Source organism: Pipistrellus kuhlii, unplaced genomic scaffold (genome assembly GCF_014108245.1).
Source record: "Pipistrellus kuhlii isolate mPipKuh1 unplaced genomic scaffold, mPipKuh1.p scaffold_m20_p_12, whole genome shotgun sequence".
In the NCBI taxonomy this organism is placed as follows: Eukaryota; Metazoa; Chordata; class Mammalia; order Chiroptera; family Vespertilionidae; genus Pipistrellus; species Pipistrellus kuhlii.
In genome coordinates, this window is record NW_023425427.1 from 44,378,617 (window position 1) to 44,392,290 (window position 13,674).

The following is a 13,674-nucleotide window of genomic DNA, read 5'->3' on the forward strand; positions in this document are numbered from 1 at the left end:
CTTTGGCAAATGTAAGGTCATAATAAGAGAAAAATGTTTTGTGTGGGTTGTTACATCTTTATACGAAACACACATTAAAAAAATAAAAAAATAAAAAAATAAAAAAAGCAGGGACTATGAACTCACAAACCACCAGTTCCAAGACAATACTATACATTTTGATAACTGTTACATACTGTATCTGGAGGGCTGGGTGGTTGCAATCAATTCCCACTGGTAAGATCCACACGCAGTGACTCATTTAGCACTTCCACATTCTGCCTTCCTTATGGGAGAATTCCTGAAACTCATTTTAGAGTTTTACTGTTCAAGGTCTAGTTTTTAGTGAACGTGATTTGTTACAAATATCACCAAAACTCTCAAGCCATCTATCTTCCTTCCACTCAATGCAAAACTTCCCAGCAGTTTACTGTAAGGAAACTGAATCTGCATGCTAGCAATGTGTGAAGTGCAAGGCAAACTTTTTGTAATTTCAAGTGACTGCAAAGTGAAATGTCCTCAAATAGAATTCTTAATTATTACATTTGGTTTGTGAGTGCCATACCTTAATGGAAGGTTGTCTTCCAGGGGAAATTGATTTTAAATTATAATAGCAAGATTATTTAAATCACCAAGGGGGAAAAAAATGCTCCAGATTATCAGGAAACATAAAGAAAAAAAGAAAAAAATGACTTTGTTAGGTAGACTTTTTTTTTTTTTAAGAAAAAAAGTTATAACTCTTCTGTGGCAAACCTTAAAAATGACCTATCTGTAAAATTGTTCCTATGCATATACATGAGTTAGAATATAGTTTACAATAAATGGTAAAAGCATACTGAGAACATGTTTTAAAACAAGGGAGCCTCTTTGAACAGCCAAATTAGATTATAGCTGAACTCTTGAGTGTACTGAGGGTTCTAATAAGCAACAAATAAAGACTTTTATTGGCTAGCGATATAATGAGAGCTACTGTTCAAGAGATGAAAAAAAAAGGCAAATCTGGGTAGTTTATCTCACTGGATTATATTATTTACTTAAATGGCAAATAAGTTTGTCCAAAGTAAGGCTACTAAAAACTACTATATACATATTAAAGAACAATTATGGTCAATGACTCTTGAATGTAAATATATCGCAAATTTTAGTGGGAAGACTGTGAAATTAAACAACAAATACTGAACTTAATACCACTTGAGTTCTATTTCTTTAAATGTAAAATATTTATTGATTCCTAATATAAATGGCTTACTATTTATGCTTATACCATGAAGCATGTATCTTAAAGGAGACTTCTCTCCAGAGTACGGCAGTTGTGTGTAGAACTACTTCAAAACCATTATTTACAGAGAGGAGGCTGTCTCTAAGTGAACTGAAAGAAGGTACCCATCCCCTTCCTTAGTGACTTGGGAGGAAGTTACATTTAATAGAACATGGAAGGTTGGCCTCCTAACAGGAGAACCCCTTCAGTTAACAAAACGATAAACAGACCTTAGCAAACCAAATCAGATTTAAAATATATTTGCTTGCATTTTGCTTGATCTTCAAAATAACCTAAAAGGTAGAACTTAGAAACCTTAGCAAACTACTTGATCACTTTTCTTACAGGAAGTTCTGTTGTTTCTGCCACAGCTTTAAAAAAAAAAAAAAAAAAAAAAAAACTAAACACCAAACCTACAATAACCCCTCCAAACCTAAACACTAAGCCAGTATGCCAATATTCTTTATGTACTTTTTCTACAAACTTCTGATTGCCAGAGTGATTTTTTTCCCCCTTAAATATGTCTAATAAAATCACGAGGCTCCCTCTAGCTCTTCAGAGAGGAGTTTACTAACCAATGACCCTATGCAATTTCCATCCAGCAGGAAAGATTTGAAAAGGCTGCCTCCTCTTCTACAAGGAATGTTTTCAACTGTTTCTTGTAAAGATGTAGATGGTAAATGAGACCATCTGCACAGGAATTAAGGAAACACTGCTCTTTATATCCACCTCACGTTGTGAATCTATTACTTACCTCCAACCCACGCTTTATATACAAAATTCTATAATAAAACTTTAACCTGTGTTTTAAGCTATATCTACATTCCCAACTTAGATTTACCCACCTTGCTAAAATCAATTTTAATTTCAAAAAAAAAAGTAACAACATATATTAACATCTATACCAAATTCAAACTTGTGGTCCGGTCCCAGTTCTAAAAACCTACATTTAAATGCAGGATGGAAAAAAAATGTTTTATTAAAACTGTCTCTGTGGGGTTTATGAGAAACAGAGATGCTCATGGTAATTTGTAGAAAACACTTCCATGTGCCATATTTATACACAACATTGGTAATGACTTTTTTATTGCTTAATCTTTTCTGCCATTCAGTATTGGACACGTTTGGGATTGTAGTTATTTAGAAGACTATAAATAATATAGTTGGAAAATGCCATTGATATTTAGTCTAGCTTTACCATAGCCATAAAAGCCACACAGTGCACTGGCAAATTGTCTCAAACAAGTGAGTCTGAAAAATGCTAAACAGAGCTCCTCATACTCACTAGGACCATCTTTTCAAATACTTAAGGAATATTTAAAATGGTGAGGAGCCTTAACTCTAAACTCTAAAAATAAAGGGGAACCACTAGCTTCAAGTCATCACCTATTTTGGACTCCCTTAATGTAAGACATATTCCCAGGAACAACAAAAAGAACAGCTCCCTCCACCTCCCAACCCCCGCCCCCTTTCTGAGCCAGTGTCCAATTTCTCCTTTTCTGAACAGCTGTATTATCCAACTTAAGTTGCTCTGCTAATTTCAGTCCCACAAGGACTAACTTGGAAGGAAAAAAAAAAAAAAAAAAAAAAAAAAAAAAAAACAAGAAAAGATCAATTTGCTGGGAAAGATCAAATGAGAAAACTGTGGGGACAGCACCAGGTCAGCGTGTGGAGAGCTAAGCAGACCTGTTCTTCATTAACTGCAGCTCTCTGGGGATGTCACACACTACCTGTCCGTGGGCTTTATTGAACCGCCTAACCCGCCTTCTCTGTTCCATTCTTCTGGGCCCAAGTGAATCATATCCTGCTGCTGACAAGTTAGCAGGGGACTGCGGCTGCTACATGAAAGTGCTTTTCTTTCTTGTCTAAATCAGGCAGATTTTTGAAAAGACGACACAGCATTGACTCGTGACATGGCAAGATGAAACGAGCGGTCTGGGCCGGTCTTGGAGCTGTGCAGATAAAAGTAATCAAATGACACTCCTGGAATGCAAATTGGCATTCTTGACTGCAGCAATTGCACAACCATGAAACATCCCTGACAGCAAGCGAGATTAGGACAAAATGTTATGTAAAGCGCTGAACTCAAAAACTCTCACTTGAAAATTCAAACTGTAACACTTACATTTTAATACGGCAACAGTCCCGCTTGCTTTTGTCTGTTTCTTTTTGTCATCACACCTCCCTGCCTGACAGACATCTTCACATTTCAGGTAAAAGGGGAAGCGGGGATCAGTATTTGGAATGTATAACTGCTATTAATATTTTCTTAATATTTATGTTTTGAAATCCCAAGGTTGCTTTCCCCCACCCCCTCCTAAGTTTAACAAGCAAACAACACCGAACTTAAAATGCTCAAGGGGGGGGGGGGGGGAGAAAAAAAGTCAGTTTCGAACTTTTCTCACAAGAGTCTCCCATTCAAGCCCAGCCTCACTTCCCTCAGGTGAAGATACTCCAGAATACTTTGGTAAAGTGATTAGCAATCTGGATTTTAAATACTCTGCTCTCTGGGAACAGAAGAGTTAGCTACCACTGAGAACTTCATTAAGGCGGAACAGTTTAAATGAAACCGCTACAAATGAAAACCCAGATACCCTCTAGAAGTTCCTAAGAGATTTTTGGTGGGGTGGTTCCAAAGAGTAAAGGAAGTTCTATCAGTTTGGACAAGGTCTCACTCCTCTCGAGTTCCGTCCTCCGATCAGACACACCACCTAGGAAATCTATCCCCCCCCCCCCCCCACTGCCAGCACGCATGTGTGTGCACAGTCATCTCTGAAACTGCAGGACACACAACGCAGCGGGTGACACATGGGTTTAGTCACTGTTCAAAGTGACCAGAGTTCGGAAGATGTGCAGACACATAGGGCACAGGCTAAGGAAGAAAAAAAGGGAAGAAAAATGAATCCCTACATCCGGCTTTTAAAGTGTTCTTGTGTTAAATGCCGCTTAGAAGAAGGAAAAAAAAAAAAAAAAAAAAAGAACGCTCAAGCGCTAAACAGATACCTTGAACATTCTGTTTTGACGCCTCCACTTAAACACAGGTTCCAACCATTGTAACTGTCCACGAAGTACATTAAAAAAAAATAATGAAACAGCCACTCCCTGCCTCTTTAATCCTGGGCACTCGGGGATTCTTTTATGATGTCTTTTGTACATCCCTTCTCCAACAAGCCTGACCCTAGGGGAAAATGGGAAGCACCATACACCGCTCGCTGCTTTCAGAATCACTTTAATTTCTGTCCGCGTCACTGTAGCCACCGTCTTGGGCGCACACTGTTTTTGTCTGAGCGCCTGCCTTTGACAAGTCGCATCTCCTGACCCTCCAGTCTTGACTTTGATCACGGAAACAAGGGATGTCACACACCAAGGGGAAGGGAAGAGAGGGGACATGCCGACCCGCTACCTGCCTTCTTACATATGCCATCTACTTTGCGGAACCGGCCGGGAGATCCCCCAGGGGGGAGGGGGGTAACAGCAGCAGCACCGGGTGGAAGCAAACGAAAAGGAAGCGAGTGGTCCAGCCCCATTTCTAGCAAATCCATTTCTAGCAAATCCCTTCCCCGCAAGCGGACAGAGCGCCCGTCCGCGGGCGAGCCGCCTGCGCGCCGCCTCGCCGCCCGGAGCCGCTTCCAGCGCAGCCGGCGGTGCTGGCATCTCCTCCGCGGCTGCGTTCGCCGCCGCCGCCGCCGCCGCCACTTGCACTTGGAACTTTTATTTTTTTAATCTCAACCTCACTTCACAGGGGATTATATCTAGGTTGGTTTTTTTTTTTTTGGGGGGGGGGGGCGGTATTATTATTCTGCCCCCTCTCCGGGCCCCAAATGCCACCGTGCGGTCCACGTGTAAGTCGGGCAAATCGGCTCATCCAAACATTGCACCTCCAAAACCTCTCCCTCTCCGGGGTTTCTTGCCTGCGCTTTGCACATTCTTCCTAACAACCTCCGGGAGCACTTCCTACAATTTCTTCATTTGCAAAGGGAAGTTTCCACCCCCCCACCCCGCCCCCCAACGTGGGGGCGAAGGGAGGGCACAGCCAAGGTGCGGGGGACCTGGTGGCCGCGGCCGCCTTCCCCGCGCGCCCCGCCGCTCGTCCCCCACTCGCGGGCAAGTTTTAAAAGTTCCCGTTGTCTCCAAAGCTTTCCTCTCCGCCCGCCCCAGCTCCTTCCAGCGCTCCATTCATCCCCCCCGCCTCCCCTTGGCCCCCCTTCCCCCTCCCCCCCAGCCAGTCCCCAACCCCCAGGAGCTGCCGCTCACCTTTCCCCGCAGCCGCGAGAGGGGGCGACGCTCCCAGCGCCCCCGCACACCCTCCCACCTGGAACTCTCCGCGCAAACTTGGGCCAAGTTGAGAGGGGATTTCGGGGGCACAGCAGGGGCCAGGTTGGGACTGGGGCTCCCCTCCCATGCCCCCCTCCCCACCACCACCACCACCACCCCCCTCCACCTCTCCCCGCCGGACTCGGAGAAAACACTGTCTCCCCACCCCTCCTCCCCGGGCGGCCGGGGGGCTCCCCGCTCCCGAAGTCTCGACTAGAAAGCAGGAAAGGAAAGGAGGGTGGAAACTTCTTACCATCTCCGCATGCTGGTTGTCAAGTGCAGCCCCCGCCTCTTGGTCTCCTCTTAGCGGCCGCGCCTGGACCAGCCCCTCGGCCGCCGCCGCTCGCCGCTCCGTCTCGGCCTTTCTCTCCCTCCCCCGCCCGCCCGCCGGGCTCCTCCGGCCGCCGCGCCCGCCGCCGCCTCCCCGCCCGCGCGCGCCCGCCGCGGCCCCTCGGGCTCAGGTGACTGATTTACACCCGCGCCCGAGCCGGAGCCTGCGGCGCTCCCCGGCTCCACGGGACACAAAAAGGAAAAGAAGAAAAAAAGAAAGGGATCGGGCCGTCGCGGGAGGGGGCTGCCGCGGGGGGCGGGGGCGGGGGCGGGCGGCCGGGGGCCGGGCGGGGTGACCTGGGGGGCGGGCTGGCGGGCCCCCCGGGAGGCTCCTCTCCGCGGGGATTGTTGTCGCGACTACAAGGTGGCTTCCCTTTTTTGCACCGGAAAAAAGTCGGATTCGTGTGGCCTCCTTGTTTGCCCCCGGCTAGGGTCTAGGGGGTTTCGCCCGAGGAGGATGTCTGTGTCTCCCTCCCGCCTTGTAACTTTCCCAGCCGGCTGTGTCTGGGGGGGATGGAAAACAACTCGGGGCGTCCCTGGGGGGTGCGGGCGAGGACGTGGAGGTGGCCGCAAGCGCCCAGCTGTCAAAAGAGAGAGAGAGGGAGGGAGAGAGAGAGAAGAGGCGGGGAGGGGAGGCTGCGGACGCTGCGGAAAGGGCGCGAACTTTATCCGGCCGCCGCGGCGCTTTCCTTTTCGGGCACCCGCGCCCGTCGCCGTCCCCTCCGCCCGGTTCCTCCTCCCGGGCCGCCGCGGCCCTTTCCCCTTCCCCTTCTCCTCTTCCGCGCCCCCCGCCCCCGGGGACCCCCTCCCTCCCAAACCCACCCCCCTTCCTCCCGCGCTGGGGGAGACGGCGAGGGGAGCCAAGGGAACCCCAGGGAACTGAAAGTCGGGGCGAGAACGTGCTGGGCGAAAAGGCACAAAGTTGCGCGCAGCTGGGAGGAGGAAAAAAAAAAAGTTTTGGGTGGCGGCGTGTTAGGAGCCGGCCGAGACGCCGGCTTGCGGCGACGGCTTCCTTCCCCTTCCCTTCCCCGGGCTGGGCTCGGAGACGGAAGGGGACCGCGGGGAGGACCGGTGGCCGCGGCGGGCGGAGGACGCTCGGGCCGACCCGAGGCGCCCGGCCCCGGGGACGCAGAGCGCCGGCTGCGGGCCCCGCGCGCGCACACGCCGGCGGCAGCTGCGGGACGTTCCTTGGAGATGCAGGCAAAACACACTCCCCGGCCGCGAGCAGGGGAGGAGGGCGGCTTTAATCATCGTCCTAACGTACGCTTTGGGCCAAAAACATCCCCGCCGTGTGCAGATTTATCATGGCTAGAGCAAACTTCCCGCTTATCTGACGTGGGAGGGAGGCACAGGTTTCAAGCGTAAACTCCCCGAGCACTTAGGATCGGAATCCGCCGAGGCTGCAGGCAGGCTGGCTTAGCGGAACAACAACAGGTTCAGTTACCGGTTCCCGCTGCAGAGAGAAAAACCATCTTTCCTTTCTGTCCTCCCCGAAGGAGAGGCAGGGAGAAACGGTCAGAATGCAATTCCTTTTTTTTTTTTTTTTTTAAGATGCAGCCATGGAAGGACCTACTGTAGTGTCTTTGATGTACAGTCAAGTGTCATAGAAAAATGTTCACAATAATTTTTTTAATTCTTTTTTTCAGGAGCCACGACTAGGGAGACTCTGGGGCCCAAGGAGCCACAGCTGCTCTGTGATGAGGCTTCTGACACACGTGGATGGAGCTTCCTAAGGGCGAGGCCATCACACCTGCAGGGCAGTGTCTTGATTGGGTCCCAATTCCCAGCTGCTTCTAAAGGCCCTTTCCAAGCAGATTTCAAGTCACGTGGTCATGTGTGAGTTCTTTGTATCCTCTCGTTGTGGAGAGGCTTGTCAGGTAAACACTTAGGCCAAGTTTGTATTTATAATGAATACCTTAAGAGTTCTTAGGCACATGGTTCATCCGGATTCTTCTAGTGGGAGCCAGAAGGTGACTTCTCCCGCTATCCTATAAAAATAGACACTAGATATCTAATCGCTGTGTATAGATGCATGATATCTAAGAAGGCTCCTCCTTACATGATTTGATTATGGTGTGGAGCATGGTCCCCTCTTCTGTAAACATCACTGTAACATCACCCTACAGTTTGAAGACACTGATTACACAAGGGATAATGACGACCAATTGTGCATTCTGAGCCACTGAGGGTCGTCACAAGAAGTCTCCAGAAATGAGCCAAGTTTCCAGTGTGTGTTCCTGTATGACGGAGAGATGAGAAAAGCTAACTTCAGAGTCCCCTTACAATCCAGGCACACACCTACCGCTTTGGACAAGGGACAGTCCAGCAATTGCCAAACAGGCGTAATTCACACTGTGCCTTTGGGGCCGCACAACAACACTGGCCAACAGGCAGAAGTCATTCCACGTCAAGCAACCTGTCATTTAAATCCCCCTGATGGGTATCAGATCTGTTTTTGATGTTGGCATACAAACAATTCATGGGAGGTGTGCCGTGTCTATTGGGGTCCTGTACCTTTCTGGAGAGTCGTCATGATCAAGATTGGAAAAGTGTTAGGCTGAAGACCAGCCCTTGGAGAAGGTGGAAGAACTTATAGAAGCAAAGCCTGGCACATAATATAATTAGAGTCTCTTATTTCCTCCGGTGGGTTTGTATGGCAATTGAAAATAAACCTTAAGTCCTTTCGATGTCCTAGAAGACCTTAATAATTTACACCTGCTTGGCCCTTCAGCTGTTGGTTTGTGTTGTGTTTGTTTTGCTTTTTTCCTTCCTCTGGCACACTACATTCAGTCACACTGGCTTTCTTTCTGTCCTCCTGCCTTGCCAAACCCCTTCCTGATATCTGCCCCTGCTGTTCTCTACCTGATATACTCCCACATTTCCCAGTGGTTCCTTCTTACACATCTCAGCTCTAACTTCACTTTAAATTAAAGTAGCACTTGGCACACCATCTGAACTACCCCTCCCACTTCTTTTTCCCCCCTCATCCAAGGATATGCTTATTGATTTTAGAGAGGGACAGGAAGAGAGAGAGAAACATCGACGTGAGAGAGAACATCGATTGGCTGCATTCTGTAAGTATCCTCAATGGGGATCATACCCAAACCTAGGTCTGTGCTCTGCACAACCTTTTGGTGTATGGGAGGACACTCTAACCAACTGAGCCACATCAGTATGGCCCCCTCACACTTTCTTCCATTACTTTTCCTTAGTAATATCTGAAATTGTCTTACTTATGTGCTTGTTTTTCTTCAACTGAAATGTAAGAAGCTTCCTAGGGGCAAAAGCTGTATCCACCTTGTTTGCTTTATAAGCTCAGCCCATAAAGACGTTCCAGGCACAAACTAAGCTCTTAGAAATATTGTTTGAGTTAAGGAAGAAATGTGAAAATCATTGCACTGTATCGGTCATCACCTTAAGGTCATACCTTAAAGCCAGACAAGTTCACTCTAAGAATATGGGAAGAAAAAACTGTTTCCTATCTGTTCTTTGGGGGATGGCTCAAAATTGTTGATTTCTTGCACCAGAGGTCCTCAAAGTGTGGTCTGGGCAGCCCTGTGAGTCCCCAAGACCCGCTTGAGAGGACCATGAAGTCAAAACTATTTCTAGATTTGCCTTTCCACTCATAGTTTTTCATGAATGTACAACAGTTTTCCAGAGATTGAATGCAGAAGCAGATGCAAAAATTCACCTATCTTTTCTAATATCAGACCTTGAAGAGATTTGCCAAAAATGTAAGTCAATGCCACTCTTCTGATTTTTTTGTTTGTTTTGGAAAACATAGTCTTTTTTTTTTTTAATTTTAAGATGTGTACGTATTTGTTTCCTGTTGTTGCTGTAACAAATTAATACAGGTTTAGTGGCATAAAACAACACAAATTTAGTATCTTTCTGGAATTCAAAAGTCTGAAATTGGCTTCCCTAAGTTAAAATCAAGGTGTCAGCAGGTCTGCTCTCCATTCCGGAGACAGTAAGGAAGAATCCATTTCTTCACCTTTTCCAGCTTCTAGTGGCCACCGACATTCCGTGGCTAATGGTGCCCTTCCATCTTTAAAGCCTGTAATAGCCAAATGTGTCTTTCTTAGTCTACATCATTCTGCCACTGCCTCCTTCTTTTGATTATACCTATCCCTGTGATTTCATTGGGCCCACCTCGTTAATCCAGGGCGATCTACCAACTTCAAAATTCTCAATCGCATCTGCTACAAAGTCTCAGGTTCCAGGGATGTGGGCCATGGTTAGGGACCATCATTCTGCCCACCGCAACATAGTAACAAATGATGGGTTTGTTGTTGTTATTTTAAATGAACTATTTCGGATACAACAACTGTCAGTAAACTATTGCTCACATAAATAATAGCTCTTTGTAATCTTAAGTAATAGTGAAGATGTCATGAGACTAAACAGTTTGAGAATCACTGGCCTTACGCAATGGCTGTTTTCCCTTCTTTCATGCCTTAAATTAGATTAGACTGTACTAAATAGATTATGGTGGCCTTCCCTTTGCCATGATTGGTTTAAAAATGAGCATGTTACTTGGTCCTGGCCAATGAAGGATGAGGGGAGGTCACTGGGTGGGGACTTTTGGGTAAGATTTTTTTTTTTTTAAAGCAATCGGATTCCAAACTTTATATATATATATATTTTTTAATTGATTTTTTACAGAGAGGAAGAGAGAGGGATAGAGAGTTAGAAACATGAGAGAGAATCATTGACCAGCTGCCTCTTGCACACCCCCACTGGGGATGCGCCCGCAACCACGGTACATGCCCTTGACCGGGATCGAACCTAGGACCCTTCAGTCCACAGGCCAACGCTCTATCCATTGAGCCAAACCGGTTCGGCATGGGTAAGATTATTTTACTCATTAAAACAACAACAAAAAAAGACTTGACACATTGTCCCTTTTCTGCTCTGGATGTTATTATGTGAGGATGTGGTACCTGAAACAGCTGGGTCTGTCTTAACCACCAGGAAGCCTGTATACCTGGGGTGACAATGTGGGAAGGTGGGAAGCACCCGGAATTTTGATGCTGGTATTAACTTAACTAACTAGCCCCAGATGACTTGGGATTGTTTGTTATGGAGTAAAATTAATCCCCTTATCATTTACATCATTTTGAGGTTGTCTTGCTATGACTTGGCAGCAGAAAGCTTCCTAAGTATCACAAAAGTGGCAGTTCTGTGTCATGTTTCCATGTGGGAACTCCTACAATTTCCCATCACATGTATATATTTTTTCCAAGTCTCGAGAAAAATGTGTAAAGAAATTGGTAAAATGGGGGTGAGTGGGGAAAGATTAACCAAAAAAATGTATATGCATGTAATGCGTAACCCAAGGGCACAAACAATAGTGTGGTGAAGGCCTGGGTGATAGGGGGTAGGATGGAGGGAGTCAATAGGATTAAAAAGGGGAACATTTCTAATACTTTCAACAATAAAGATAAATTTTAAAATTTTGGTAAAATGGGATTTAAAAGTATGATAATTCTCTCCTGTGAGTTAAAACTTAACCATCAGTGTAAAGACAATAGTAGTTCTAATGTGGCAAAAGCAGAAAGTGCTGACAGAGTTCAAAGTTATGTGGGGCATTTCAAGAAGTGTATCATCTAGTCACTTAGTTTCATTTGTAGTTGTGCCCATGTTATAAGCATGTGTTCATGGCCCTGTCTGCTGCTAATGGGGAGTCATTCTTGCAAATTAAGTAAATCTAGTTTTATTTGCATAGTGTATTCCATGCAGATCCTGTGAATTTTGTTCCAAGATATAATATTATTTGGAGACCAAATGAGTTCCAGTCCTGGTCGGGTAGCTAAATTGGTTAGAGTGTCATCCCAATACAGGAATATTGTGGGTTTGATCCCAGGTGAGGGCATATACAAGAATGAACCAATCCTATCTATCAATACTAGAAGAGTAATATGCAAATTAACTATTACTCTGCCACACAAAAGCCATGCCCACCAGCCAATTAGGAGCACCTATGCAAATTAACCACAACCAAGATGGCTGGAGCCATTGAGCAAGCAGGAAGCTTGAGTTTCCCTGGTGATGAAGGAAGCCAAGCTTTCTGCACACCCTGGCTGGCCCAGGCCTCCACTCAAGGCTACAAAGTTTCAATTATAGAAGATAAGTAAATCCCAGATACTTGGGCCTCTGCTTGGGTCACTGGGGGGCATAGCCGGCCTGAAAACCACCACAGGCCCCTCTCCTAGGCTGCCCCATGCTCCAAGGGAACCCCCACCCTGATCCAGGACACCCTTCAGGGAAAACCAGCTGGCCCCCACCTGTGCACCAAGCCTCAATCCTATCTAATAAATTAGTTAATATGCAAACTGACCATCCCTCAAACACACAAGATGGCTGCCACCATGTGGTCAAAGATGGCTGACCCCATGTGGACACAAGATGGCCAGCAGGGGAGGGCAGTTGGTAGAAACCAGACCTGTAAAGGGAGGGCAGTTGGGGGTGATCAAGCCTGCAGGGGAGGGCAGTTAGGGGTGACCAGGCCAGCAAAGGAGGGAAGTTGGGATTGACTGGGCCTACAGGGAAGGGCAGTTGAGGGGAACCCAGGCCTGCAGGAGAGGGCAGCTAGGGGCAAACAGACTGGCAGAGAGCAGTTAGGCATCAATCAGGCTGGCAGGGGTGTGGTTAGGAGGTGATCAGGCTGGCAGGCAGAAGTAGTTAGTGGCAATCATGAAGGCAGGCAGGCGAGCAGTTGGGAGCCAGCAGGCCTGGATTATGCGAGAGATGTCTGACTGCCTGTTTAGGAATGTCCGACTGCCTGGATTGTGAGAGGGATGTTCGACTGCCCTGGGATTGGGTCTAAATTGGCAGTTGTACATCCCTTGAGGGGTCCCAGGTTAGAGAGGGTGCAGGCTGGGCTGCGTGTACCCCTGCTCCTGTGCACAAATTTTGTGCACCAAACCTCTAGTGAATATATAAATAAGTGGAACAACAGGTAGAAGTTTCTCTTTCTATTGAGGATTCTCTCAAGTGAGGATTAACAAAAACAAACAAATAAACAAGAGTGAGTTTATGTGGAACATGTATCCTAATGCTCAACTTGAGGATACTTGCAGACTAGCAATTAAAATTTGACCAATGTCAACACAAAATGAAAAAAATTTCCTATTAAGTGGAAGCTTAATTATGAAATAAAGATAATGATTATCACATAAGGCAATTAATGTTTTCAAAGCTTATTTGTGGTTTGATCTTATAATTTTAAATATATTTTATTTGGCATTTATATTAATGTTTCCTTTGCTTTAGGGTTTTCTATTATTAAATATCCTTATCAGATAGAATTAATTTTTACATGTTATTTAAATACTAGAGGCCCAGTGCACAAAATTCATACACTGGCAGTGTCCCTAGCAGCTGCTGGCTGCTGGCTAGATACTCCCTCCCTTCCCCCAGCCACCACCCCCCACCACTGCTGCTGCCCCCTGCTGCCACAGCTGCTCACCCTGCCATCAGATTGGCAGAGACTGGGTCCCCACCCAGCTTCCTCAGTGCCTGGGAGCCCGATGGCAGCGGGGCGATCGGTGGGGTGATCAGCCCCTGCCCAGTGACCAGTGGCTCACACTCTCCTTGGCCTGGTGCCGCCCACTCACCTGCTCCACCATCCCGCCCCGGGCCTGCTCTCATTGGGGCCTATTGAGGCCTGCAGCACCTCCACTGCCACCCACTGCCAGCACCGAGTTGCCATGCCTGCCACGTCCCTCGCTGCCCCCTGGTGGTCACTGCACGTCATACATAGCAAGCGCTCAAACTCCCAGTCAAGGGGA

At 46.9% G+C, this 13,674-nt stretch overlaps 1 protein-coding gene and 1 pseudogene across 13 annotated transcripts in view; one reads left to right on the top strand and one right to left on the bottom strand.

Annotated features, from left to right (window-relative positions):
• The window catches only part of BNC2 (basonuclin 2), a 432,069-nt gene extending 426,064 nt beyond the window's left edge, over positions 1–6,005 (bottom strand). For 11 of the 13 annotated variants that reach the window (XR_006741320.1, XM_036434122.2, XM_036434117.2 and 8 more), the window contains exon 1: positions 5,805–6,005. Coding sequence is in view for 12 of the 13 variants with exons in the window: in XM_036434122.2 (XP_036290015.1) it covers positions 5,805–5,807 (3 nt within the window). In the remaining variant the exon portion in view is untranslated. The remainder of the gene's footprint in view (positions 1–5,804) is intronic. The other 2 variants (XM_045580261.1, XM_045580258.1) reach the window with 1 other exon arrangement.
• A 53-nt stretch (positions 6,006–6,058) lies between these two features.
• LOC123652172 lies at positions 6,059–7,193 on the top strand (annotated as a pseudogene).
• Positions 7,194–13,674: the final 6,481 nt, after the last annotated feature.